The 27,955-nt window shown below is 42.4% G+C and overlaps 1 protein-coding gene across 1 annotated transcript in view; it reads right to left on the bottom strand.

Moving 5' to 3' along the window:
* LOC139648425 (protein mono-ADP-ribosyltransferase PARP14-like) overlaps positions 1-27,955 on the bottom strand; it is a 50,473-nt gene that overhangs the window by 12,677 nt on the left and 9,841 nt on the right. Inside the window, exons 9-13 of the mRNA XM_071524541.1 lie at positions 13,810-15,260; positions 11,587-11,769; positions 9,100-9,190; positions 3,736-3,847; positions 1,662-1,811 (exon numbers count right to left, since the gene is read on the bottom strand). Coding sequence (XP_071380642.1) covers positions 1,662-1,811; positions 3,736-3,847; positions 9,100-9,190; positions 11,587-11,769; positions 13,810-15,260 — 1,987 coding nt within the window. The remainder of the gene's footprint in view (positions 1-1,661; positions 1,812-3,735; positions 3,848-9,099; positions 9,191-11,586; positions 11,770-13,809; positions 15,261-27,955) is intronic.

The following is a 27,955-nucleotide window of genomic DNA, read 5'->3' as shown; positions in this document are numbered from 1 at the left end:
AACAGGCAAAGTAGCCATAAAAACTGAAATTTTAAATGACATTGAAAGAAATGCTGCTCGGTTCATTTACTGAATTTGCGGACCCCTGAGGGGTCCCCAATGATTTGTCTAAACCTGTTTTTTGAGATGTTAACTAATATGTTGGGGTTAGAAATAGAAGACAATAATACTAGGCATTACCTCCACATATAAGTGCATATGTTAAACTGTTTTAGGCGCTAAATCAACAATTGTTGATTGGTGACGCAAAAAAAACAAAACAAAAGAAAAGTGGGTGAATGTCATTGGATGATAGTGTCTTACTTTAGTTTGACTCTAAATAATCAAATTGATTTGATACCCCCCCCCCCCCTCTCCACCACTGCTCTAACGCCGATTTCATTGCATTTTTCAAACCAGCGGGGTAGGGGGAGAGAAACTGAAACTGGGGGAACCGTCACTCTTTAAGTTATGTTCTACAAGGTACGTGTGTTTGCTGTTAAGCAAGGCAACATTAAACTGTCAGACTCTGCATGGTGTTTGATATGACATTCTCTCCCATACAAACTGAGGAAGAGCAGTCTCTTTCTCTGTTTGACAGTTTCGTATCAGGACTAGGGAAAACCCAGAGTTAAACCTTTACCAGCCACAGCAGAGTTGTGGACTTGAGACTTGGGATTTTCACGACTCGAGTCAGACTCGAGTCGTGAAAATCAGGACATGCGACTTGACTTGGACTCGTCTACTGTGAGACTCGACTTAGTTGCGACTTGACTGCTTCAAGACTCGACTTGACCTGAGACTTGAAAGCAAAGACTTGATCAGATGTAAACTGGTAAAACCCCAGAGCAATTGCTTATTCAATAACAGGCTTTTAAATGCATCGCTTCATTGCTTTGCGCTCGGTTCAGCCTCTGCTTTTGTTTTGGAGTAACCTTGATAACCTTGGGGCGAGCTGGTAGGCTATGCCTAATGAGGAGCCAACCTAATGCTGGTGACTGTTAAGGAATGAAAAGAATAAACTAACTTTAATGTAAATGTTTCCATATCGGCCTAAATGTTGTCTAACAGCCTTGAAGCATAAACACGCCGCCAAACCTCCAGCTGCCTCCAGCTGCACCGGGATGAAAGCAGCAACAACTCAATGAAATTAGAGAAATTGTGTGTTGAGTTCAGAAATTAAATAAAAAATTTATATGAATAGAGTTAAATAAAATGAGTAGCTTATATGTATTTCTATGACCTTGATGTCTTTTTTATGTTAAGAATGCACAGCAGCCACCAGCATACAAATTCATTTTTGATATGCCAATTCCTAGTTTTCGTTATAGAGATGTTTTTCGTTTTTAGAAATATTAAAGATTATTACTGATGTCTTTTCGTCTTTATATTGTACCTGCAATTATGAGAAAACCTATATTCATGGCCTCCACCCAGATACATTACAATGATCAGTAAGACAGAAAGTCAATTTACTCAACACGTTCCGTGAAGTTAGCTAGGTTAAACAATCTGAGTGAAGTAGGCCTAACTGTGTTTTACTTTCATCTCTTCTCTGAACAAAGAAAACCTACTTTGAAACCTCTTCCACTCCAGATCCCGGTACTGGGTCTGGAGACTCTCTTGCACCAAAAGACTTAAAAACAGCTCTGAGCCACAGCACCGCAAGAAGGGACAGTCACCTGATTTGAGGTTAAAGTCCTTATTGGTGGAGTTGACAATGACATCGCTGGTCTCCTTGGTGATGTCACCAGATGACACCTCTAAACTGAGATGACCAATCTGCATCTGGTACACACCAAGGGAGGGGGACGATACCTGGCCAAAGGACACTGACACACATACACATACACACACACACACACACACACACACACACACACACATAAATCATGTAAGAGCATTACTTTAAAATTAAACCACAAAACTGGTTTTCAAGGCTAGCCAGTAGCTTGGATAACAGCAGTGGATTGTCAGTGTTGAGGATGAAATGGAAAAGTGCCTATACTAAGCAACATTCCTATATGCTCACTTAATATGTAACCTCCAACCCATATTTACACCTTAAGTGTCTAAAACTCAGGAATACTGAATCTGCTTCACCGTTATAAGATTAAACTCTAAAGTAACATCTTGTGTGTTTCTCACAGAGCTGTGGGTCTGGAATGTGCAAATGCCCAAATCCCATAGAAACACTGACTAAGTGGCACTGACAGTCTTCTAGAAGAGGGGGGTCACCTCTTCATCTCCTTAAAGTGCTAGAACTATTATTATCATTAGTTGTTCAGTCTTGATTTCACACATTTCACACAAAAATTGGGTGATTTCTGTGCATTGATAGGATGTTTAAACCATTCTACAAAAGGGGGAAAATGGTCAGGAAGGAAGAGGTGATGAGCGAACGTGTTCTGAGAAAGGCCTCTCTTCACAGACATATGGTCTCATGTTCAACCAAGGGCTGAACAAGAAGCGGGCTTGTGACCAGTAGGCTGTCGGTTTGAAAATGCATACTGGCTTGAAAAACCTGTGCAGGGTCCTGAACTGTGTGAGTGGAGCTGCTCAGTGGCCAGTAGCAGAAGTCTGTGGTTGTATTGGTGTGAACACAGGGTCAAAAATTAACACCCGCCAAGTGCCAAATGCGGGTAAATTTTGGGTTTGGTGGAATCACAACGCACTGCCAGGTTTACATCGCTGTGTTTATGTGCTTAGACCGGCCGAGACTAATATGATCCTCACTGTACCGTACCTATCATAACGTGAGCCAATCAAATCAAAGACTAAAAGCAGCCTACTAACAAAAGATTGGCTGTAGAGTGATTACTCAGACTTCAGTGTTTCCCGTAGAATGTTTTCTTACAGCGGCACATGGTCCAGGGGAGAAACACTATCGAAGTTACTATAGGAAATGACTGAATGATTATAGAAACACTAGGCGTGGTTAATGACTGAATGAAGCAGCAGTCTGTGTGCTTCTCTCACTGTCTGCAGCTACACGTTGCCATTTGTCACTTTGATCATAGTGTGTCTCAGCAGAAAGGCTACATCTGATTAAAAAAATTATCTGGCGCATTTTCAGCAGCAGTGCCTAGAAACACTGGATCTAACAGCAGCTTAACCTACTAAGTGAGACCATTTCGGCCAAAAAAAAACATATTTTGAAAAGATTTTTAGCATGGCATGTCATGATCTTACTGTCGCAGCCCTCCACAGTAGAATATATACAGGGGAAACACTGGACTTCTACCTGACTTCTACAGTACCAACGTCCGTCTATCTTTTTAGTCATAAAAAAAACAAACACCTAGCGTTAGTTACATTTTGTTACCTAACAGATGTGGCGACACATAGCCGGTGTTAAATTACCAAAAGAAAAAATGAAAACGAAGAGGTAGACAACGAGAAAAGTCACGGAGGGGATCTGCGTTTCAGCAAGAGGTGGCGTCTGAATGATACATGAGCCCTGTGTGTGTGTAAAAAAAAAAAAAGAATTTGCATACTAAGAACTTAAAGTAATCATTGTTAATGAAATATTGCATGAGTTATGGCCGGTAAAAAATATTTTTGGCAGTTCAGTTCACCTGCCATTGGCAGATGGGCCAAAAGGTTAATTTTGGACCCTGTGTGAACACAACCCAAGAGTGAATGAATGTGTGTACTGTATGATTGTGAAGCAGGATGGAGCACAAAGTGAGTATGCATGCTTAGGAAAAAACCCTCCCTGGATAAGTAAAGGTTGAAAACAAAGAGGCTTCTTACCTGAGGACTGTTGTGATTGGATGGGTGGTTGTCTTCGTGGTGATTGGTCAAAATCACTTGCTTCATGTCGGATGTTTCCCTGGGTCTGACCTCTGAACTCCCTGGCAAAACACTGACAAACAGAAAATAAGTCGGTCCCACATCCCACAGCTCGACTCCCTGCTCAGGCTCCTGTTCAGTGACAATTGAACTCAACAGTGGCTGGACTGGGTTTAGCTCCTACCGATGTGTCAGCTGATAGAGCTCACTCTTGCTCATTGGCTGTTGTGGGAATTGAACCTGAGACCTTTCAGTTACATTTCTAACCACTATGTAAACTTGAACCAACTAACCACTATGGACTTTCTGTTTTTCTAACCTTCTTATGTTCTCTGTCCCCTAACATAATATTGCTGGGTGATTTTAATATTCACATGGATAATGTCAACAATACTCTTACAAGGGACTTTACATCATGCCTGGACAGTTTTGGATTACAGCAATATATTGATTTTCCTACCCACTCCAAAGGACACATTCTTGATCTGATCTGCTGCTGTGGTGTAACTCCTCTTAATTGTTCTGCATTTGATTTGCCCATTTCTGACCACAAGTTAGTATCTTTCAATGTCAACTTAACATTATCCAAAACAAATCTGTTACGTTCCATCTCATTCCGTAACATTAAGAATATTAATTTATCTGCTCTTTCTAGTGGAATTGACAACCTCTCCAGCAAAGACAATTTATCCACCCCAGACGAACTGGTCTCTCATTACAATGATGGACTTCATAGTCTTTTTAATGCTCTTGCTCCTTTAAAAACCCGGTCTGTCTCCTTTACCCACTCTGCCCCTTGGTTTACACCTGAATTACGCAAGCTTAAAGCTAAAGGCTGTCGTCTGGGACGCTTTTATGCGAAAACTGGCCTTGTTGTTCATAAAGACATGTACGACAACCACATTCTTCTTTATAAGGATGCTCTTTCTACAGCTAAATCTACCTATTATGCAAATTTAATTAGGTCAGGAGAAGGGAACACAAGAGCCCTGTTCTCCACGGTAAATAATATTTTACGGCCACTGGATACTCTTTCACCTCACCTGTATTCAGTTGCTCAATGTAACACCTTCATGACCTTTTTTAATGCCAAAATTTTAAATATACACCAGCAATTGACCTTTTTGAACAATACTACATACAGTTCACTTTATCCGCCTTTTTATGTTTCCCTCTTCACTATCTAGTTTTAAACTCCCAACTGTTGCTGACATATCTGGTCTCATTCATAAATCCAAATCATCTACCTACCATATCACTCCTGTTCTTCAGCAACTTCATTGGCTCCCTGTTAAATACCGCATTGATTTCAAGATTCTGCTTCTCACATTTAAGGCCCTTCATAACCTAGCACCTTCATATCTTTCCGAACTCCTTCATATCTACACACCCTCTCGTACTCTCAGATCCTCTTCTGCCATCCAACTCACTGCACCATCTGCCCGCTTGACTACCATGGGGTCTAGAGCCTTCAGTCGTTCTGCCCCCCGCCTCTGAAACTCTCTCCCACAAGACATTTGCAATACTGACTCTCTCTCCACCTTCAAATCTCCTCACAAAACGCACCTTTTCAAACTGGCATATTCGGTCTGATCCTGACTTTAATGGTTACACCCACATTGAGTTTTGCACTGATGATGCACTGATGACTATTTACTGCATTAACTTTTACTGTCTATCATTGCTTTGTTTGATTTTATGATGTCTTGATATATTGTTGCTTGTTTTTAACTGTGTCTTATAAGGTGTCCTTGAGTGCTTTGGAAGGCCCCCATAAATAAAATGCATTATTATTATTATTATTATTATTAATTTGACCATCTTTGCAATTCCCTGCAAAGTGTTCATGTTCTTCTTGGTGATTTGCCTTCAGGGTTCAGCAACGTTAGCTGCCTAACAAAAGTTACACCTGTGTTGCACCTGTGTCTGTCGTAGACTCCATGCTGTCGCTATGATATTTTTAATAAAGTAAATGTATGACAATAATCAAATGCCAGACTAGGCTTTCCAAACATAACTACTGGCTATCAGATGTCAACATCCATCTTCTTAAACCCATAATCTGAGGACTGAGACTCTGTTCAAATGATATTGTTCTCACCTGGACAAACGAACTGAACTAAAGGAGGTAACACCGCAGATTTCGAATAAACTGCTCAGAACATGCTGGCTGTGAACGCGCCCTTAAACACACCCAGCTATCTTCAATAAAATGGAATGACCATAAAGGATCAAGGATAAAGCAAATCTATAAAAGTGAATTTAGGAAGTGATAGCCTAAACAAGGTCAGGGACAGTCTAGATAGTCTAGAAGCCCTCATGAAAAGAGGCCCTATTATCTGTTGTTTTTAGTCAGTAGTCTGGGGTGTCATTCTGGTTCAAAAACATCTGCATTAAACCACATTCAAATTCTGATCTTCAAGGGCAATGTTGTCCAAGCCCAGTCTGAAAAATGGTAAAGCAAATTTGGTTGTACACAGACTAGTCCAGGGATCTGGATGTATAAAAGTCTGCGTAGATTTCATATAGAAAGATGGCGTACTCATGTATAAACGGTGCATACGCACAAAACCAGGCTCAAACTTTGTGCACAACACTTTCCATGCACATTTCGGTATTTATAAAAAATAAACGGGACAGGAGAAAGTGCGCACCGCTACAGTAACTTTGACCCATCCGTACGCACATTTTGGACATGCTGTGAAATGGAGACTCTGATGGCCAAGCAGTTAAATCAAGTAAAATGTTATTATGACGCTGTCAATCGGCTCTTTATGCTCCATAGGATCAAATTACAAACCTCTAATAATAATAATATCCCAGAGGAACATCCAGACCGTAATCATTTATTCGTTGGCTTTACACACCGCCAAGTTAACCCAAACAGCGCGCATCTTTATTTTGTACCAAACTGTCAATACGGCCTCATAATTTTCATGTCCCATTTAACTGGGATAAACTGAGGATGTTAAGCATCTAGACGGACTGTCACAGGGTTATTAAAGAGCTTGCAATTATGGTGCGTAATCATGCGTTATGGCTGCTTTTACGGCGCACAGGGCGTTTGGAGATGCTGTGGCCAGGCGCACAGCCGTCCACTACAGCCAGCTCTTCACCACCAATCGCACCAATCTGTCTGATACCCTGAGTCAGAAAATGAGAATTTAACACTTGTCAAGTCTATTCCTAAGTCTGTTATGGGTTTCATTAGTCAAATAAGAGTGTGAAATTTTGAATGCGTTGTTACGTTCACTCTTTCAAAAAAGAAAAGGCACATTTAGGATATACCTGCCCGCTGCCCGCAGTCTCATCTTGCTCTGATGTCATATCGGTGTCACCCTCTTTTTCTGGAATAATGCCACTAGTTTGGGTTTCCCCTATTATCGAGATATCAGTCAAGGGCAGAGAGCTCCTCGCCCCCGCCAGTGGCACTGACACTGCGCTTTTTGGCAAACAGTTGTTTATTTATTTATTTATTTGGTGATACTCGAACTAAGGCCACCAAATAATACCTCTGGCTTCGCCTCGACCTCCCAACAAGCATTTCAATTTCACAATTTTCGACTTCGCCATTTTCTCATACAAAGAGAATGGGATGACAAGTACATTTACATGCGTATCCATATTCATGAAGGGCGTTTCATTAACCATTTATGGCTAATTGTGGGAGTTAACGGGGCGGGAGTAAATGCTTGTTCACATGCGCACAATATCAGGTTGATCGATATTTATAAAGGAAACTGGTGCACTGGAGGGCGTACGTAACTTTTATACATCACAATATTTTTGGTGTATGCAGGTTTCCAGACTTCTACTTACGTAGTCTTTTATTGTGGAATCCACGCAAGGTTTTATACGCGAGGCTCCTGGTCCTGCGCACCTTTCCTTTATACATCCCAATCAACGTGAAATGGAGCGCACATGCACGAGCCTCTCACCCTGCCTTGTCTCCTCCCAGAATTAATTATGCAAATGACTATAAATACGCCCCTCTTGTCACTTTCTTGTCAAAAACAATGGTGAATGTGCCTGTGTTCAGTGCTCCCGTTCCAAATATTTCCAATGTGCTTTTACGCATGCAGTGTTTTTGTAAATAAAGGTCAAATTGCACAATTGAACTTATTCAAAGATTAAAAACATATAATGTGCCATGTCCAGTGTTCCTGGCTCTGCCGCTCCAAATATGGCAATGCGCTTTTCCATTTGTGGCATTTTTTCTTTCTACACTATTTTTTTTAAAAACTTTTATGCACTTTCTTCCCAGGAGAGATAGATCTCTGTGTGCCTCAGCAACTGTACAGTCCCTGACGTGCATTAACATGTCCATGTCACATAAACAAAGAAAACTGTCCAATTCAATGGCGATCTTGGTTTTCGCACAGTGAGTAGGGCCTGCTGTCATCATCTGTGGGAAATTAGTATAAAAGAGAGAGAGACGCGCACTCATGCAAATTGAAGTGTGCCTGTATCAATTTCCTCAGTGGCTTTTTTGAATTACAAACACACGCTTATTTAAAGCCGTCTTATTTAGTACAAGTTATGGATGGAGAAAACATTGCATTGTCAGTGTTGGAGGAACTCAAAAATGAAAATAGCAACACCAGATGGGTTTTAGTCTTCAGTTAAACATTATCCACATAAATGACCAAATGACCAAGTGTTGTATCAGCGGAAACAATTCTGTTTTTTCATAGACAGATCACAGTGAATTGAGTGAAAATTAAATTTTTCAACATTTGGGGAGTTTCACTACTGTGTAGTATGGTATCGACAACTGACAAAGCTAGAATAATGTGCGTACGCATGGCCTAGATTTTGCGGGATGGCCCGCATATTCTCACGTCAAGTTTATTTTTATACATCCCAACGTGTGCGTGAAAACTGGCGCACATAACCTTTTTGTGAGTATGCAACATTTATACATAAGGCCCCGGGAATTTTTCCCAAAACCTCAACTACGCCATTTGGTGGATGTTTTTATCGAAAGCACCTGACAATTCCATGACTGCATTTAGTAGTAAATTTCTCCAAAACATCTGCATTAAACCACATTCAAATTCTGATCTTCAAGGGCAATATTGTCCAAGCCCAGTCTGAAAAATGGTAGCCAAGGGCTAGCAATATAATGATGATAAAGGAAGGAATGCACTAAAGCAAGGTTAGTTGTATACAGACTAGTCCAGGAACTTTTCACAAAACCTCAACTATGCCACCTAGTGGATGTTTTTATCCAAAGCACCTGACAATTCCATGAGTGCATTAAATTAAAAATTATTTAAATAATGCTAAAAGGTATCAAAAAGGGAAATCAGGGTATGTACTCACAAATTGGTCTTGGATATTTCCCTTCCTAAGAATGATCTTCAGACTCTCTGGTGTGACCGTGGAGATTCTGTCCTGCTCCACCCTCCCAAACCTAGAACCAATAAGAGAACGACTCAAGAACAATGTCATCACAGACACCCCAGTGGTTCACTGAGTAGAGCATGTACCGTATAAGGCTCAGTCCTTCCCGCAGCAACCCGTGTTCGAATCCAGCCCGTGGTCATTTGCTGCATGTCCTCCCCTGTCTCTCTCCCGTACCTTTCTGTCTCTCTCTCACACTATTTCTGTCAGTAACATGCCTATAATAAATCTTAAAAAAAAAAAAAGAATGATGTCATCACACTGAGGAAGTTCAATCTTAATGGGACCAGCATATTAAGGACTGTTGTTATTCAAGATAGCAATAAAATGTCAATGCAAGGTCTATCTATGAATCAATGAATCAATGAATGAATCAGTCCAGTCCAGTCTTGGTCTCAAGAACACTTTTTTGACTCTTTAACTTATCTCAGTCTCATGCCTATTTTGACTTGGATTTGGCTACCACTATGGGATGTTGATGTCAAGTTTTTCCTGCCTAAATGTAAAAAGTGGGTAATTTTATCGAGGTTTGGTTTACTTTTCCCCACCCCTACAAACAATTTAAGGGATTTCACCTGTAGAAACCTGTGTATTTAATGGTCTTCAATTCTGTGCCCTGATTTGTCAAAATATTTTAAACTGATTTGTTGGATGTTGAAGGGCAAGGTTCAGAGCGAATTTGCAAATAGATCTACATCTCTGTTCATCCTTTTTTAATCAGAATTTTTACATTTGCAAGGACATGTACTACATTGGTCTTGCTTTTGAATAGGATTTGCTCTGATCTTGACCCCATTTGCACCTGGCCTTGGAAGTGACTTGGACTCGACTAATGTGGTCTTGACTACAGCTCTGACTGTTCCATAAATTGTGACTCAACCTCAAATCTACACTGGACGTGTTGCATCAGCGTCACATAAGCAGCACGTGTGAGTCCTGTGTTTGTGTCTACACTGGTTCCGTTTCAGTTACATTTTAGCCGCGCATTCAAAAGCGGGAAAACAGGAACAAAGCCTCAAAATACACAAGCAGAAACTGAAATACATCATTGATATGGGTAAATAAGCTTATAGGTAGGCTATATCAACACAAAAGTCATTGAACACTTGAACAAAATGAATAAGGAGACCACCATTCTGAGTTATTATCTAGACCATAGCTTTTGCCACCCAACACGCCAACAGACCGCATCAGCAACAGCCTGTCTGCATCCACAGCAAATCTAATAACCTAATGTAGAAAACACCATACTTCAAAACCTCATCTTTGTAATAAAAGCAACACAACCAAATACATGCCTGTCTATTTATTTCTAAAATGCAATATACAGGGGGGAAACTGAGGTGTAGCCATTACTTTATTATATAAAATATTATAGGCACGTCGCCAAACGCACTGGAGTACGCAAATGGCAAAAATAACTGTGCAATTAAATGATAAACAGTAACGAACTATAAAGTATTTAAAAAACATGACAGGCTCCTATTAAATATTAGGAAATAACCAGTATGGATAACATTCCCTAAATGTCAAAAATGTATTAATGTATAATGAGCTCTGTCCATTAAATCCGTTTGGGAACGTTTTATGCACACACTTTCTCTCCTCTCCTGTATTCCTCCAACCCAGACAACACACACACACACACACTGGATTTCTCTGAAGCGGCTCCTTGGCTTGTTTGTCTGAAAAAAGTGTTTCTGACGAGTAGCTGTCGATATTCATGTTTGGATATTCCATGGAAATACAGGAGCGCAATATTGCGCAATGAATGCTTTCAGTTTATCCACAGACAGGCTGCCCCGTGTAGACATGGACTAGTAGACATGTGCAGGAGCTCTGTTCGCCTCATCATACTGTTGATCTATGTCAGTAATCATATATGTGTGAAATTACTTTACGTGGAGTTTTGATGGCGCTGACCTGATCACAAAGGAGGACAGTGAGAGACTTTCACCTGTCTATCAACACACTGTAGCCCGTTGTACTGCTGTAAGCTGGAGGTATGTTGCAGGAAGAAAGTTGCAAAAAATGTATTTACAATCCCAATGTAATGTAATGTATCCAAATGTATTTACAATATTAATAGAAAAAATACACCAAAATACTGGTAATAAAATGGTTAAAAAGCCTATGCAGTGGGTTTTACATGGCGTGATCCCGCACACTCTCCCTTGAAGCATAAAAAGACGCAGGTCGCAGTGACAGGCGTGGGTCGGAGCTGGCGCGCGCCTGTACACGGCCGGTGTAAACAGCAGCATTGATTAAAATGGGAGCGTTTCTGTTCCGAGAGACAGATGACTAAAAAACGCAGCTGAGTCGCGTCCAGTGTAGATTGGGGGTCAGATGTTGTTCCAGGAAGGTAAATATCTGCATCACTGGAGTCCCAAAAATAAAGCCCCTTACCCTGCTCTCTCTGCCCAAGCAGGCCTGAAGTTTCCCTTGGGGCTCAGAGGTAGCAGGCCTCTGATCCCTGATCCAGTTCTGCTCCTGCCAGCTCCTCTTCCTTGTCCTCCTCTTCTGTCGCTCATCCCATGGCTCCTGAGTGACTGGCCACCATACGCCCCCTGACCTCTCCCCCAAGACCCACTAGAGGAGAAAAATAATCAGGGATCAAGCAGTGTCATTAAAACATGGTGGTTCTCACGTTGGGATCCGGACCCCAAAGGGAGTCACTACATGATTTTGGCAGTTGAGAATTGTTTAAAGTAATAATCTCTGAAATTTTCATAAAAAATAAATTTCCATTTTGCTCATCTCTATCGGAGACTGACTGATAACTACAGGTGATTTCTGGGAAGTGTAGTGCAGAAACACCACAGCAATGAACAATTAGCACCAAAGATGGCAAAAAAACACAAATCACAAGAATCTTGTGGATTACCATTTTAAGTGATGTGACAAAATGTAACTGCATATTTGTATAGTTCATATGTATTAGTACAATATAAGGAAAATATTAAATAAATATTTTTTTTCTTGATAAACGATGATTGTTAAATATTTGCTGGCTATAGGCTTCCTCCAACAATCACTCAAGCGAAATATTTAGTAAAAATAAAATCATTGTTTGCTGTCACAGTTCATCTTCCTATGCATGCATGCTCACTTAGGGAGTTCCGAGTAGCCATTTTCTTTTTTTAAGGATATACATGCCAAAAAAGTTGACAACCACTCCAGTTAATGTTATTGAATTGTGGGATACATAGCAAACGGTGACAATATTCCATTTATATAGTTAATTTCTATCTAACCGCCACAGCCCCTGCAATCTGTTGGTGTTGATTAACACTGCCAGAGTTAGAGGTTCCATTCCTACTGGGACCAGACGTCATATATTTGTATCATATTCTAATCAAGAATAAAGGTTGTTATTAGGCATGGGCTGGTTTCCGGTTTCAAGGTATACCGCAGTTTGAAAAAGTCACGTTTCCAAAACCACTAATATTTCCAGTCATACCGTTCCCACGGTATGAGCTGTTTTCCCCCCACAAGTTTGACTCTTCTCAAAAAGATAAAGTGCAGGGAATCCCCCAGGTCGCGTGCAGACTGCAGAGGAACACGCCCCTCCCCTCGGTTGCGTACGGAGCAGTCAGCACTCAGCGGTCAGTTAGCTGTGTTTACAACCCGTGTGTAACGTATGATGGCCGAAGGAGGTGAACCCCCCGAACTTTTCCCCCCGTCGAAAAAGACTAAATCGGCTGTATGGGAATATTTCAGTTATCGAAAAAACACAGACACAGGCAATACATCCAACATGATTGCACATCTATGGGAGGTAACGTTATCTTGAAAATTATCTTGAGCATGCATCGGACAGAAACCATTTTCCACCGGCAGGTTCGAGGAGTCTTTCATGGTCATGGGACTAGGGAGTTACCGTGCCTAGCTAGCTAGCTGACATTAGTGAAGTAAATACTCTAGGCTAGCTACCGAGGCAGATAACATGGCTAATTAGCTAGCTAACATCAGCTAGTTTTTTCCCCCCCTAATGTTACTTCACTGAGCAAACGTCTTGTGCAGGGCAAACCATTGGATTTTGTCTGAATTAATTCAAAGCAAAATGCCACAGAGCCAGCAGGTCGTTTAACAAAACGCATTGCGCTGAAGACATACATACATAATGACCATGAAAGACTCCTCGAACCTGCCCGTGGAAAATAAGGCACAAACTGTGGCTATGCGGAGACAGAGAGAGAGCGAGTGTGTGTGTATGTGTGTGTGTGAGAGAGAGAGAGAGAGAGGGAGAGAGAGAGAGAGCGAGTGTGTGTGTTTACGTGTGTATGTGCGTGCGCATCAACATTGAATTGTCCAACCCAATTTACAAAAAATAAGCATTTATTTGATATTATTATTATTATTATTATTATTATTATATGTTTTTACATAAAATCAATTAGATGAAATAAATTGTGTAAATCTATGTTTAATCCAGTAAGAATAGTACTATATATTATCAAAGCACACACATTTTTGTAACAGTTAACTGTCATTACAGATGTAGGTTACATTAACATGAATGCGCAATACCGCGATACCATGGTATTTTTGCCTAAGGTTATCATACTGTCAAAATCTCATACCGGCCCATGCCTAGTTGTTATAATGATCTGGTTTACTTTAATTTACCTTGGAGAGCCTCTGCCTCTTTCGTCTACCTGCTCTGGTAATGTCGTCTCAGGTCCAAGGTCAGAGAACTCTTTGTTTACAGCCTTGGCCAGGGACCTCACTGTGTTATCGTTGTTGTCCACCAGGTGAATCTCAGTCAACGAGCCCAGACCTCCCCGACTCTCACAGCACTCCCGCACTGCCTGAGCTATGGTCTCAACGCAGAGTTCAAGAGGAAAGCCAAACACACCAGAACTGATTGCCGGCAAAGCAACAGTGGAGCAGTTGACTGCCGCTGCCTGTCTCAGACTTTCTTTAACAGCGAGCTTCAGACGTGACACTGCCGTCTTCTTGTCAGAATCAGAGAACCGCGGACCGACTGCATGTACTACGTACTTGCAAGGCAGGTTACATGAATCTGTTACCACGGCGTCACCTGGACGTAGACGGCCGTTTTTGGAGATGTAGTCGTTGCTGAGTTTCTGCAGTTGTGGTCCTGCGGCCTCGAGCAGGGCCTTAGTCAGGCCCCCGATGTGCTGCAAGTCCTCATTGGCTGCGTTGACCACTGCGTCGACCTTGAAGCTGCAGATGTCCGCCTTGCTGACTGAAACCAGAACTCCGCTGGCTGTCTGTACTTTGCAGTAGCTTGACGTTCCAAGGCCATATTCTTCCTCATAATACTCTTCCTCCTCTTCCTCTTCATTCTCTGGACGCAGCACTACCACACAGCTGAACTCTTTCATTACTGCAAACAGAAACAGGCTTCCTTGAGACAGGAAATACTTCTTAGCCCCGGGTTTGTCGACTGAGAAGTCGTCAGTGAAGAGAGCAGCAGCCAATTCCTGAAAGGAGGCCTTGGCTTTCTGGACGTGAAGACGAGCACCAGAGATGTTGATTCTTGGCCTTGTGGAATTGAAATTGACTGTCACCTCATTAGCTTTGGCAATACTGGTCCAGTCTTTTTTCTCCTGAATGAACTGAACAACAGCGCAGGACTTGACACGAATGACTTCTTGAACTCGTGAGTAATTCACAACAAATTCATTCAGGCTGCGGCTGACCTCTTTCACTGGATTAAGGAAGCCGGCCACTGTTATTTTGTCTCTTCTCTCTGGGTGGGTCTGGATAACCACTGTTCTCTTCTTTGAGGAGTTGTAGGTGTCTAAAAGTTGTTGGTTAAACGCCATCCACTTGGGCATTCTCATTACTTCCTGATCTTCCACATGCACAGTCTGCTGGGACAAAACCATCTTCACCTTCCTCTCAGCATCAGCAAGGATGTTATCAGAGCTTCCTGTCAGGACAACTCCTCTGCTCTCAATGCTGTAGAAGGCACTTATGCCTTGAGACGTGAACAGGTCCTGCGACATCTCCATGGAATCCACTGTCTTGAGGAAGTCTAGGAGATGTGGGTCCACATCCAGCTGTTTTTTACTCATCCTCATGTTCCTCTCCAAGATCCAAGCCTTCACCTGATAAATCTCTGTGCTAAGTCCTGAAATAGTTAATTTATTGGTGTCTTCTCGGTAGGAGAGGATCAACTCGGGGGAAATGTCCAACCCTGCCTTCTGTAACCCTTCCTGCTTCAGGATGTAGAACATAGCAGGGGACACATCCATCACCTCTGAAACACCATCCCTCTGCTGAATCTGATTCATGGCCCTAAGAACAATATTCTCCACAGGAGCCCTGATCCACTTCATGTCGTTAGCCCGGCCTGCCACGGTCAAAGTCCCCCTGGATGCATCCATCACCAGGACAGCGTCTTCTTTCACGACCGAACAGACGTCTTTCTCTGCTGCTTTCCATGCTGGAGCGTTTGCTGCACACTCGAAGGCTGTATACTGAGCCAAGAGCTGACGGAAGGCCTCCAAGGCTTTACCCATCCATTCATCCACATGTCTTGCAGTAAGACCTTTCTGCCTCAACAAGGTAGGGAGAGGACTGAGTTTCACCTCTGGTTTGTCCAAGTCCACACTGCAGAAGTAGGGACTCATCTGTTCATTGATGGTTTTTAACAGTTTCTTCATCAGGAGGAATTTCCAGACAACGTGGTGAACGCTCTCTGTGAAAGGCTCAGGCATCTTCCATGTTGGTCTCTCTTTGCCATACAGGGCGGTGCCCAGGGACTCGTAGTACGGATACAGCTTGACTAGAACGGTGCGGATAAGATGGTCTTCTTTCTTGGAAATGCTTCTCACAACTGCAGCAATAACGGGAATATAATCATATAATTAGGCAAGTGTTTAATAGATTTAATTAATATTTTATACTTTAAGGAATAACAGTAAATCAAACAACAGTACTAGAGGTAATTCAAAGAACAGGTTTTTACCTTTAGGGTCATCAAAAGTGACAGTGGCAGCCTGTTCCTCTGGGATCATGATGATACTGACTGGCAGAACCCAGCTCTTCTCAAAGAAGAGTTCCAGCATCTCTGTAAAGGAATACAGACATGGTTAGGACAACTTACCATGAATACAAACATCAACTACTCGAATTTGTTGCAAACATGAAACTTGTGTAAAGGGTTGAAAAGAAGAAAAGGGGTTTTAACTCGCTAACAACATGTCTTCTCCATGTGTTGAAAAGAAACACAGGATGTGTATATTCCAGCTATTCAAACTGTGCTGACAGATATGTTGAAAATTAGATCTTCGGGTGTTGTTAAGATGAGTTGACAGCAGCGTATAACCTAATCAACTGTTTTAATAACTTTATTTAAGTTAAATAGTGTATTATGTATAGTCTATTGTCCATCGCATAAGTAAGGTATGGTCCTGTTGTCCTGTACCATGTGTGTCAGTATGTACTGTACTACTACATCAGCCAGTAATACATCTCTCCACCAATGCCATCAAGTCAAATTCTGTGCATTTCTGATTTGCATATTCTGAAATCTTTGAAATGTTCAAAACCATTCAGCCAAAAGTCCTAACTGAACTGTTATGTGTAAATGTTGCTAATTGGCTGCGTTAGCAAGTGAGATAAATACCTCAAATTGTTTATTTCCTGCTATTACTAGCACCACCACCTAAAGTGATTTTGATTCGGATATGAGCATGACACATCAGCCAGATTTGCATGTTTTAGAATGGTGTTACCTTTCACCATGGTGGGAGGAAGAGTCTCGACTCGGACGCTCTTTGCTGCCTCCAGCAGCCGAGCGGTCAGTCCGTGTCTCTGAAGCTTCACGCTGCTCTGGCTCACAGTGAGGAACCTCTCCACATCTGCAAAATATATCTGTTACTCCTCCAAACCCAAACAATTTTATCACATACTGTAGTTACTGTATGTGCAGAGTTTCATTCCAAAATGAGATTTCCACCTTTTGAAAGAAAAATGGCTGAAAAAATGACAGCTGCTTTATGGCCATTATATGATTTTCCAAAATTGGTTTTACTTCCATGTCAGAAATAATTTTGAAAGTGTAGCAGACATGGTATGACTCTGTTTCTTAGTCACATACAATATCTTGAAAATTATTACAATCTTATCTTGCCATGAAGATCTGGCATTTAAAAACTTTAACTGATTGACCTAAAGAGTCGCTGTAACAATAAACTTTGAAAAAGTAAGTCAAGTTTATTTATATAGCACCTTTCACAGAGCAAAGTCACAAAGTGCTAAAATATAAAACAGTAAAAAAAAACAAGAAAACATAAAAACAAAAGACAAAAACACACAGAATTACAGACACAAGAAGCTAGCCAAAGTCCAGTCTGAACAGATGAGTCTTTAGCTGCTTTTTAGTGTCAACAGAGACCGCAGATCTTAAACCCAATGGAAGAGCGCGCCACAGTTTAGGAGCCACAAAGGCTCGATCGCCTTTTGTTTTGAGTCTAGAGCGAGGGACAACCAGTAAGCCCTGTTCAGAAGACCTAAGTGACCTGCTGGTAATGTAGGCATGGAGTAGGTTGCAGATGTACACAGGTGCCTGACCATGCAGGGCTTTATATGTGAGGAACTTTAAATCGAATCCTAAACTTGATGGGAAGCCAATGTAAAGAAGCTAAGATGGGTGTGATGTGAGATATGATGTCCTGCTAGACCTGGTCAACAGCCTTGCAGCAGCGTTCTGGACCATTTGTAGACGGTCCAGGGATGACTTGCCTGAGGCATGTGAAAAGGGAATTACAGTAGTCCAGGCGGGATGATATAAAAGCATGAATAATCATCTCCAACTCAGGTTGTGACACAACAGACCTGAGTTTGGCAATGTTTCTTAGATGGAAAAAACATGTACAAGTCAATGATTTAATATGTTGATCAAAGTACACAGCCTAATTAAAAATAACACCAAGATTTCTAAGGTTACGCTAGACCGTACAGTTGAGGAAAGGGCCCTAATACACTGAGCAACCTTGGAAACGATAACAAGCATCTCATGCCTTGTTTGAACCACTGTCATGAACTTTATTCCATACAGTAGATGTAGTTTATCATGAGACAACTCCTCCTGTTAGATTTTTGAGAAACTAAGACTTAATTTCACTGTTTGGCCCTAAAGGGGAAAATACGTGATTTGTGGGGAGCAGCAGGTCTGTGGTACTGAAGTCCAGTCCATTTTTCCCATGGCGCAGTCAAGGGCATCACAAGGCAAATTCAGGTCAGGCAGTCAGTCAGTCAGTCACCTGTCGCTTCATTAGATGTCACTTCGTGAGATGGCCTCTAGAGGGCGTCTTTGACTAAGAGTTGGCCTCTCACCTGTGGGCTAAATGCCACATTCAGTCCCACACAGTGAGCCCCACTCTCCGCCAATTTACAGACATCCACGTCGGTAGGTAACGTTATCACCTGTGGTATTTAAGTTACGTTAGTGGAATATGTAGTGGAAAAGGTAATTTAACCAATAACCGTGTCGCACTAGCTGACCATTGCTCCCACACAGAGCCACACTCTCCGCCGTTAATTTACAGACATCCATGTCTTCTGCTGCCCCACAAACTTTAACGGTAGGTAACGTTATTACCTGTGGTGTTTAAGCTATGTTAGTGGAATTCAACACATGCCGTGGACCTGTACAGGAGCTGTACTTGTTTAGACATCTTTGACTCGTCTCGGTCTCCTGTCTATTTTGACTCACTGGTCTTGGTTTCGGTACTGTTAGACATTGACTTGACTATATAAAAATATGAAAAAGAGGTGTTTTTTTGTTTAGCCAGCCTTCTAGGCTAATGTTAGCAATCGAGCTAGCAATAACCTAGCTAGCAAGCAATCTTTGGCTATTTCAGGGGATTATGTATGTAAATATCACAGGACATTGAATGCCACAGCACTATAGTTATCAAGGAATATTCATGTCTTTGTACTTTTGGTTCATTTTTGGCTTTATTGTATGAAATTTTTTACCATTCACATACTGTGCTCTGTTCAGCCATGTTGGAAAGAACAATTATGTCACAACTCGACCAATTCGTGCTGCATCTACAATCCTGATTTCTCCGACTTGATCATCCGACAGAATAAGGTGTTCATGTGGCACTTCCTGGTCGGAAACTCGTTCAGACTGTAAATTCGACACCACCTGAATGCGGGGTAAGGCGGTCCTGACTGCAGCATGTTAACTGCAGGTGTGTTGTTTCGTACCAGTGGGGTTGTTGAAGGTGACCACCGCTCTGTTGGCCTCCCAGATGATCTCCAGGCTGTAGCCGCTCTCGTCCAGCCCCGACACGTTCTCCACCAGCATCGACAGCAAATCCCTGGACATGCTGTCTGAGATGTTGTCCAACACCACAGCCAAGCTCTGGACAGGCTGCGCTTCTGAGAGAACAAAAAAAAACAGCCATGTGACCAGTTCTTCAGAGTTCCAAAAAGACTTACAGTATATTTACACCATAATTTAGTGCAAATCTTAACTACAGCTGATTGATTTGCAACAAATAATGGTGTATAGGTCTTTCTATTCACAGTGTGATTGTTTGGCTGTTTTTGTTTTGGAACTCTAAAGAACAGGTCCCCACTGACTTCAGTTGTTTTGGAGAAGGCTGCTACCAAGTTGTGCTGGCAACCTCCCTGTGTGTTATATGGACTAACAAATTTCACCTGTGTTTCATTTGGCATGAGGGTGAGTAGATGATGACAGCATTTTCATTTTTGGACTATTCCTTTAATGAGACTTACTACACTTGCCTTGGTGTTCTTTTAAATGTGCCTGACGTTTATTTTGGTTTCTAATAGAAGTGGTGGTGGTGATGAGGATGATGATGATAATGCTGTTTCTATTGATGTTAAGATGTCATTATTTAGGATTCTCTCAATAATTCTTCTAGCCATTCCTGATATTTCGGCAAACTTGCACCTAGTTTTAAAAGGCGGGAGTGATTTGAACAACTTTCATGGCTGTTTTGATACTCTGGATGTTTCTGTGGAATGTGAGGATCTACTTTGAACTCTACCTGCACCAGAGCCAACTCACCAGGCACCCTTCACTGTAGAAGATGTCCACCAGCAACTGAGCCGGTGTAGGCCTAAACCGGGCAAGGCACCGGGGCCAGATAGCATCCAGGCAAGGGTGCTTAGAGACTGTGCAATGGAGCTCTCCCCAGTCCTTCATTCCCACTTTTGGGAATCCTACAGGACTGCCTCGGTACCCACCTCCTGGTAAATCTATATTACTTTACTGCTCCCCATTTCTTCACCGGGTTAACAGTCATTAATAGGAACCAGCTCACCTGCATCGCACGCAACGCATCCAAGATCATTGGCCTTCCCACCCCCAATCTCTCAGAACTCAATAATAAAGCCATAATGCGCAGAGCACTAACCATAGCTCAGGACCCCACTCACCCCTTAATCCTTCCTTCACATTGCTTCCATCTGGTCGCAGGTACAGGTCCCTCACCTGGAGATGGGCCCGCTTTAAAAAGAGCTATGTCCCCCTTGTCTTCCTGTTTTGTATGAATATTGTGTGGTGGGTATGTGTGTACATGTATGTGAGGCTTTGTACAAAGGGTGGAACCAAATTTCCGCTTGTAGGACAATTAAGTATCTATCTATCTACTCAAAAACAACTACAGCGCGGACCACTGAACAACCTAGAGCTACCTAATTGAACTGCACTTACGGCCAAATTGAATCATCATTGAAATAGATCACAAGATTGTGATGTTTATTTCAACTTCGGCAACATGCTGCCTTCCCTTCGACACACAGCTCCGCTCGGAGAAGCTGTCTCTTTGCCTGTCTGGCAGAGCCTTCAGTGTTGATAGGCTATTACTCGTGACGTGTAACCAATCAGATAGTGCTGTGGGCGGGACATTGAGCGAGACGACAGAGTGGTGACTACCACTGGCGACTGGTCATTAGGGGCATAGCCCCACCTGTTGTCACCAGAAAGAACTGCAAACAAATTATGTTATTATTAATTCTCAAAGACTATTATCTGATATAATGTATAATCTATGAATATAGCATCTTCCTAAATTGCATATCATTTGGCGTGAATGGGCTAGCCCCTCTCTCACAATGCAATGTGTATTGTACGTGGGAAAATATGAATACGCATGCTCAGAGTGTTACTGTATTCAATGTAGATCACGCAAATTTGATGACAAGTGGGGCTGACAGCCGTAGCCCCACTACAGCGTCATTTCATATTTCAGAGTTGATTGGCTATCTGTCTGGCGCGGCGCGAACATTAGTCGGCAAGAAGAGGGAAGACATTTTTAGCTTAACTAACGCCAGCTAATTTGAGAAAATGAACGAAGTGGATTTCATACTCGAGCACAGGTTTGAAACCCTTAATTTGGAGGAGAAATTGGAATTAAAGCGCCTTGGTGCCCACCAGCCACGGGATATTGTCATCACTCAAACTGCTGGTAAAAGTAACCGCGGGTTTAACATGGAGTGGTTTTCGAAGAAAAAGTGGCTAACGGTTAGCATACAAAAGAAGGCGCTCCTCTGTTTTCCCTGTCTGCTATTTGGTGGAGATGGTACTTGGTCGAGGATAGGTTACAAAGATTTGAAACATCTTTCTGAGAGGATCGCAAAACATGAGAGCAGCGGGAGTCATCTGGACAATGCGGTGAAATTGGGCTTGGAAGAGTAAACGTCGCTGTCCAAATTGACAGTGCATACAGGCGCTCCATTGAGCAGCATAACAAACAAGTGGAGGAAAACAGGTACGTGCTCAGTCGGATCATAACATGTATTAAAGTCGGCGGACTCTCTGAATCCGGGAATATTCAGATGCATTTTCGAGACAATGTGTGAGGGCGATTCGAGGCTTCAGAGGCACTATGATGCTCAGCCCATCTTCAAAGGGACATCCAGCACTGTACAAAACAAACTGTTAGACTGTATGTATGAAGTGTACAGGGAGGAGATAGCCAAGCAAGTGGATGAGACATCATTTGTCGCCATACAGGCAGACGAGACAACTGATGTCTCTTGTAAATCACAAATGGTGGTTGTGCTGCGATACATGTTGCCTGACAATACAGTGACAGAGAGGTTTTTGGAGTTTGTTGAAGTCAAAGATAAAACTGGACTCGGCCTCTCTAATAGCATCAAGGGTGTGCTGGAACCACTGAAGCTGGGAGAGAAGCTGATCGCTCAGACTTATGATGGTGTGGCTGTAATGAGTGGGAACGTACGTGGGGTACAGACGCTAATGAAAGAGACATATCCACATGCCCAGTTTGTTCACTGCTACGCCCACCAGCTGAACCTGACCTTGCAGCAACTTTGTTCAGCAAGGATGAGCGTCCTGAAGGTGTTTTTTGCAGATTTAACTGCTTTTGCCACCTTTTTCTCTGGCGCTCCCAAACGTGTTGCGGCTCTTGCAGAGGCAACACAGAGACGCATCCCAAGGCCACCCGCTGTGCGATGGAACTTTAAAAGTAGAACTGTCAGTGCGGTTTGAGAGAACCGCGCCACGCTGCTCCAGTGCATGGAGGCCATACGCACACAGCCAGGATGGGATGAGGCCACCATAAGTGAGGCATACAGTCTGTCAAAGAAACTCCGGGACAGAGCCTTTCTGCAGCTGCTGGAATTCTTTTCCTTGCTTATGCCAGAAGTGGATGTTTTATACAACACTCTGCAAAAACGGAGCATCGATGCACCTGGGATTAGCAGTGCGCTCACCCGTTTCAAGGAGAATGTCCAGAATATGCGGCAGCAAACTGATGAATTAGCCGCCACCGCTCATGATGGAGCAGACGAGCCAGGCCGACGAGTAACCAGCACAGCGCCGGTGATGAAGGAGGCATGCGACACAGTCATCTCTCAGGTGGAACAGAGGTTTTCAGAGTGACCACCTGATCGCTGCAAAGCTGGTTGACAGCTTGCTTTTCCCACAATTTGTCCTGTCATTCCCTACATCTGAGCTTGACTGTGCTGTGAAACTATGGCCTGTAGGAAACGAGGAGAAGTTGAAGTCTGAGCTGACCACTCTGTACCGCCACACTGAGCTTCATACTGGAAAGACGGCCCTGTCTCTGTTAACATCCATCCATGAGAACAACTTAGAGGAGGCTTTTGCTGAGACCGTCACTCTGCTGAAAATTATCATAACAACTCCTATGACAACATCTGAGTCAGAGAGGAACTTTTCCACCTTGAAGAGGATAAAAACGTTCACTCGCAATACCATGGGACAGCCGCGACTCAACGCATTGGCCATGCTGTCCATCGAAAGCCAGCTGATTCAGGAGCTACATGACTTCATCCCCAAAGTCATCGAGAAGTTTGCCCAGAGGAAGAACCGCCATGCCGCCTTTCTCTTCAAGTGAGCCCTCAGCTTTGGTGAGTGAAAGCATATTTTATCATCCTGCCTTTGTGGTGATGGTCCGTGCATTGGCCATATTGTTGTGCTGGATCGATTTATATAGATGGTGACGAGTGTCAGTGTGTCCATGCTTATCTATTAAGGTTGTTGTCATAATGTTGTTGTCATAGAATGGATCTGTATTCCTAAAAAGTTGCCTGTACGCTTCGTTGTGGCCTTCAGTGGTTTTGAGCTCTTTGCTGTTCGCTTATGGCCCTGTAGACTCATTTGTTCTGAGCTTGGTTGTGTCGGCTTAAATATTGCATTCTTAATTTAGGCTTGTGGCAGTGGTAATGTAACTTGTGTAATTGCTCTGTCTTCTGCGGCATTCCGTCTGTGAAAGTATACACTTGACCAATGAAATCTTTTGCTTTCTATGATGTCACATTTTCAAACGTTGTCCCAGGCTGAAATAAATATGTGTGGCTTTCGATCGCTAAAAGGCTTGGGTACGGGGATGATGGTTAGGCCGTGCGCCTTTACGCACAGGTGAGGCAGAGGCACACTCTGATCCACGCGGACTAGGAAGGCTAATATAGATATATAGGCACAAATTAAATTATCGCCTGCCAAAGTGAGAGTATGGTGCGCTTCACAGACAACATATGCAAACTATGATCTATTTTCTCCACAGCCAGAACAGCAACTGGTTTCACCTCAAACACACTGCAAGTCGTTGCTCAGGGTCGACTGGCTCCGCATCATGTAAAATCCAGTAAATTGCAGAAAAACATGCAGTAAATTCACGACGATTGAAAGAGCCTGTCATGAGCCTGTCATGAAAGAGCCTGTCATGTTTTTTTTTATATCTTATAGTTCGTTATAGTTTTATCATTTAATTGCTCAGTTCTTTGTGCCGTTTTGTCGCGCCGCGACATTATCAGTTATGAATTTGTTTTTCACTGCGTGAGAAAATGGACTTGTCGCGTGAGAGCATGTGAAAAGTGTGAATTGTGTGAGTCTCACGGTCAATGCGTGAGAGTTGGCAGCCCTGCGCTTAGCTGTTGTTTCAGAACAATGGACAGCGCTGTTTGTTGACGTGTTAAAAAACACAGATCAGTAGCAAGAGAGAGTACTGTAGTTTTCCTGGTATGTAGGTTATCTATTGAAGTAGCTGGTGCCCCACCAATTTTTTACATATAAAAACGCTACTGGTGACTACAGAGAGAGGCAGCTGCATCAAAGCCAAAGTAATAATAATAATAATAATAATAATGATAACCTTAATTTGTATAGCACCTTTCATACACAACATGCAGCTCAAAGTGCTTTATATCAATAGAAAGCAGATAAAAGACGGCAGATAAAAGACAGATAAAAAGATAAAATTCATATAAAAGAACAAGCAAAATGCATTGCATTAAAAGAATCAAATCAAGAGTAGCACATTTTTAAATTTAACCCTAATTTAACCTTTTTTTTTTTTTTGCTGATCTGAAAAATGATCCGATCCGTGACTCAAATCCGTGATACGATCCGAACCGTGAGTTTTGTGATCCGTTGCACCCCTACACTCCGACCACATCAAACAGCCATCTGCACCCCCTGCCACCCCCTCACCCCTCCCCACTGACCTCCCACCTGCACTCAGGATCTGTGAAGAGGATGTGAGTAAGTTTGCAGACGACACAACAGTCATCGGCCTCATCCGAGACGGTGACGAGTCTGCATACAGACGGGAGGTTGAACAGCTGGCCCTCTGGTGTGGTCATAACAACCTGGAGCTGAACAAGCTCAAAACTGTGGAGTTGACAGTGGACTTCAGGAGGAGCCCCCCCAACACTGTCCCCCCTCACCATACTCAACAGCACCGTGTCTGCTGTGGAAACCTTCAGGTTTCTGGGATCCACAATCTCCCAGGACCTAAAGTGGGCGTCCAACATAGACACACTCATCAAAAAGGCCCAGCAGAGGATGTACTTCCTATGCCAGCTCAGGATGTTTAACCTGCCTCAAGTTGCCTGCCTACTCTGCAATAATCCAGTCTGGTCTCTGCTCATCCATCACTGTCTGGTTTGGATCGGCCAACAAACAGGACAGGAACAGACTACAAAGGACAGTCAGGACTGCAGACAAAATCATTGGTGCCGACCTGCCCTCCATTACATCTCCAGAGTCAGGAAACGGGCAGGAAAGATCACTGCAGACCCATCACACCCTGGACACAACCTGTTCCAACTCCTCCCCTCTGGTAGGCGCTATAGAACACTGTACCCCCCCCCCCCAAAAAAAAAAAAAAAAAAGCAGGAGTGAAAGCCCCACACCAGGGATTTCCTCCTGCAACAACAGTACAGTAGTACTCCCAGTTGTTTGTTGTGTGTGTGTGTGTGCGTGGTGTGTGTGTGTGTGTAGATATATATATATATACTTTTTTATACTTTTTTATATATATGCATATTTGTACATAGTAGTTAGATGTTTAGGTTTACCTCTGTTCATTTAGTTGTCCTTGTTTTTAGATGTATATTTATTTTGTGTAGGTACATTGAGAGCAAAAAAGGAGTCAGATTCCTTGTATGTGTACATACTTGGCCAATAAAGCTGATTCTGATTGTGAACGATGAGCTATTGAGTGAGTGAGTGAGTGAGTGAGTGACTCTGCTGGCATGGCAGTTCCGGGCTAACCCTGTAGTGTGCAGTGCAACTGAATTGTGATTCGCTAATGAGTTTTGAGTATGAGGATCACACTACAACCAAATAAGCAGTCAGAGAAATTATATATGTAATTTTACTAATTGACTGGTTGACTAATTCACTTTGCATTCCTCCACCTAAGTAAATAGTTGTGATTATTTCACAAATTTAAGTCAGGTTAGACAAAATTCAGTCCAGTGATTTTGGCTGCATTCTAGCCTAAACTACTGTGTGTATCCTAATCATCTCTGTGCCATTATCAATTATCATGATCTATTTTGTTTGCATAGTGTTGAAAATAAACACTTTATTTTTTATTTGTTTTGTTATTTGTTCTTATTGTGTGACACTCCTTTTGAGTAGGCTACGATCAGACAGCCTCACCACTGATGTGTCTCTTATTTATGGATCACTATACACAATAGTAGTTTTGAGTCCAATCTCTCTCCATTATCATGGCACCAAATATGTTACACACTCAGAGTTTGGTTTTACCCTCTTTGTCCGCTCCAGAGCCTCCATTCCCAGGTCCTCCTTTAGAGTCAGGGGAATCTTTGGACACATCTAAGAATAAAAAGAATCAGGTTTGTTCAGGTTTTATTATTTATTTGCACATATAAAAATGATAAAACGCAAAAACAAAAACAGAAAAAACTCCAGATTGTGCGAATGAGAAAAAAAAACAGTCAAAGAGCTTACAAAAATACCCCCTCCCAAAAAAAATCGATTAAAATTTTCTCCACATTTTTTTCTTTGCACGATGGAAAGTGGTCTGAAAAAAACATGAATAATACAAGTTCATTTAAATGAGGTGGCTCAACATATTTAATGAAGAAGAAAGTGCACTCTATCATAAAACCTAGATGGAGAACTGGCAATTGTCTGGAAGCAATTTTACCTGAGACGTCGTCACTTTTTGGTGGGATCTGGGAGGAAAAGAAGAGAAGCTCTGATCACACATAATGAAATGGCTGTTTATCAGCCTTGTTGAAAATCTGTGTTATATGCAGGCTGGCATCACAAGACATGTACTGTATCTGTACATTATATCTGTGGATAAGCAGAACATTTGCTTTTTCTTTAAGAAAAATATCCATAATATTTGTGCCATTTGGTTTACACTCTAAGAATGAATTTTTTTGGCATGTGTGGTCCCAGTAGGAATCAAACCCTTAAAGACCCCATGAAATGGCATCTTTACTTCCTGGATTTGAAACAGGATGTCGGGGCGGGACATATCGCAGTGAGGGATCATTCAAAAGTCTAAACCAATGGAATATGAGTCAGGGAGAGAAAGACAGTTTTATTTAATGGGAGGGGTGCAGAGGGGCGGGACTGTTCAAAAATCTGATGGTTTTATTGGTTGGAAATGTATATTTACGCCTGCTGGTGCAGCATGAGGTCACCATGAAAGATACTGTGTTACTGTGATATTGTGTTATCCAGAAAGGGAAAATAATGGGAGATAATTTCATGGGGACTTTAATCCTGGCAGCGTTAGTGCCTTGCTCTGCCCACTGAGCTACAGAGGACCAGGGTTCAACTGATATTGAAGTGTCAAAGCTGACACCGATATTTTGTATTTAAGCTGCCAATAGATGATATTCAACATCTTTAAATTTCACCATTTTCATGCATTTCACCATTTCATTATTCAGTGTTTCCCCCAGAATTTTCTTCTTGTCAGGGTGGAAAAGCCTCTGAACCAGCATTGGAGTTTTAGTATCCCATGATGGTCTCCATGATGGGACACTAATACTC

This window comes from Centroberyx affinis, unplaced genomic scaffold, assembly GCF_046629955.1.
Source record: "Centroberyx affinis isolate AG114_WGS23_722 - 3 ecotype Tasmania unplaced genomic scaffold, CSIRO-AGI_Caff_v1 ptg001200l_1, whole genome shotgun sequence".
NCBI lineage: Eukaryota > Metazoa > Chordata > Actinopteri > Beryciformes > Berycidae > Centroberyx > Centroberyx affinis.
The sequence above is the reverse complement of the archived record's forward strand: the minus strand, read 5'-3'. Positions and strand labels throughout refer to the sequence as shown.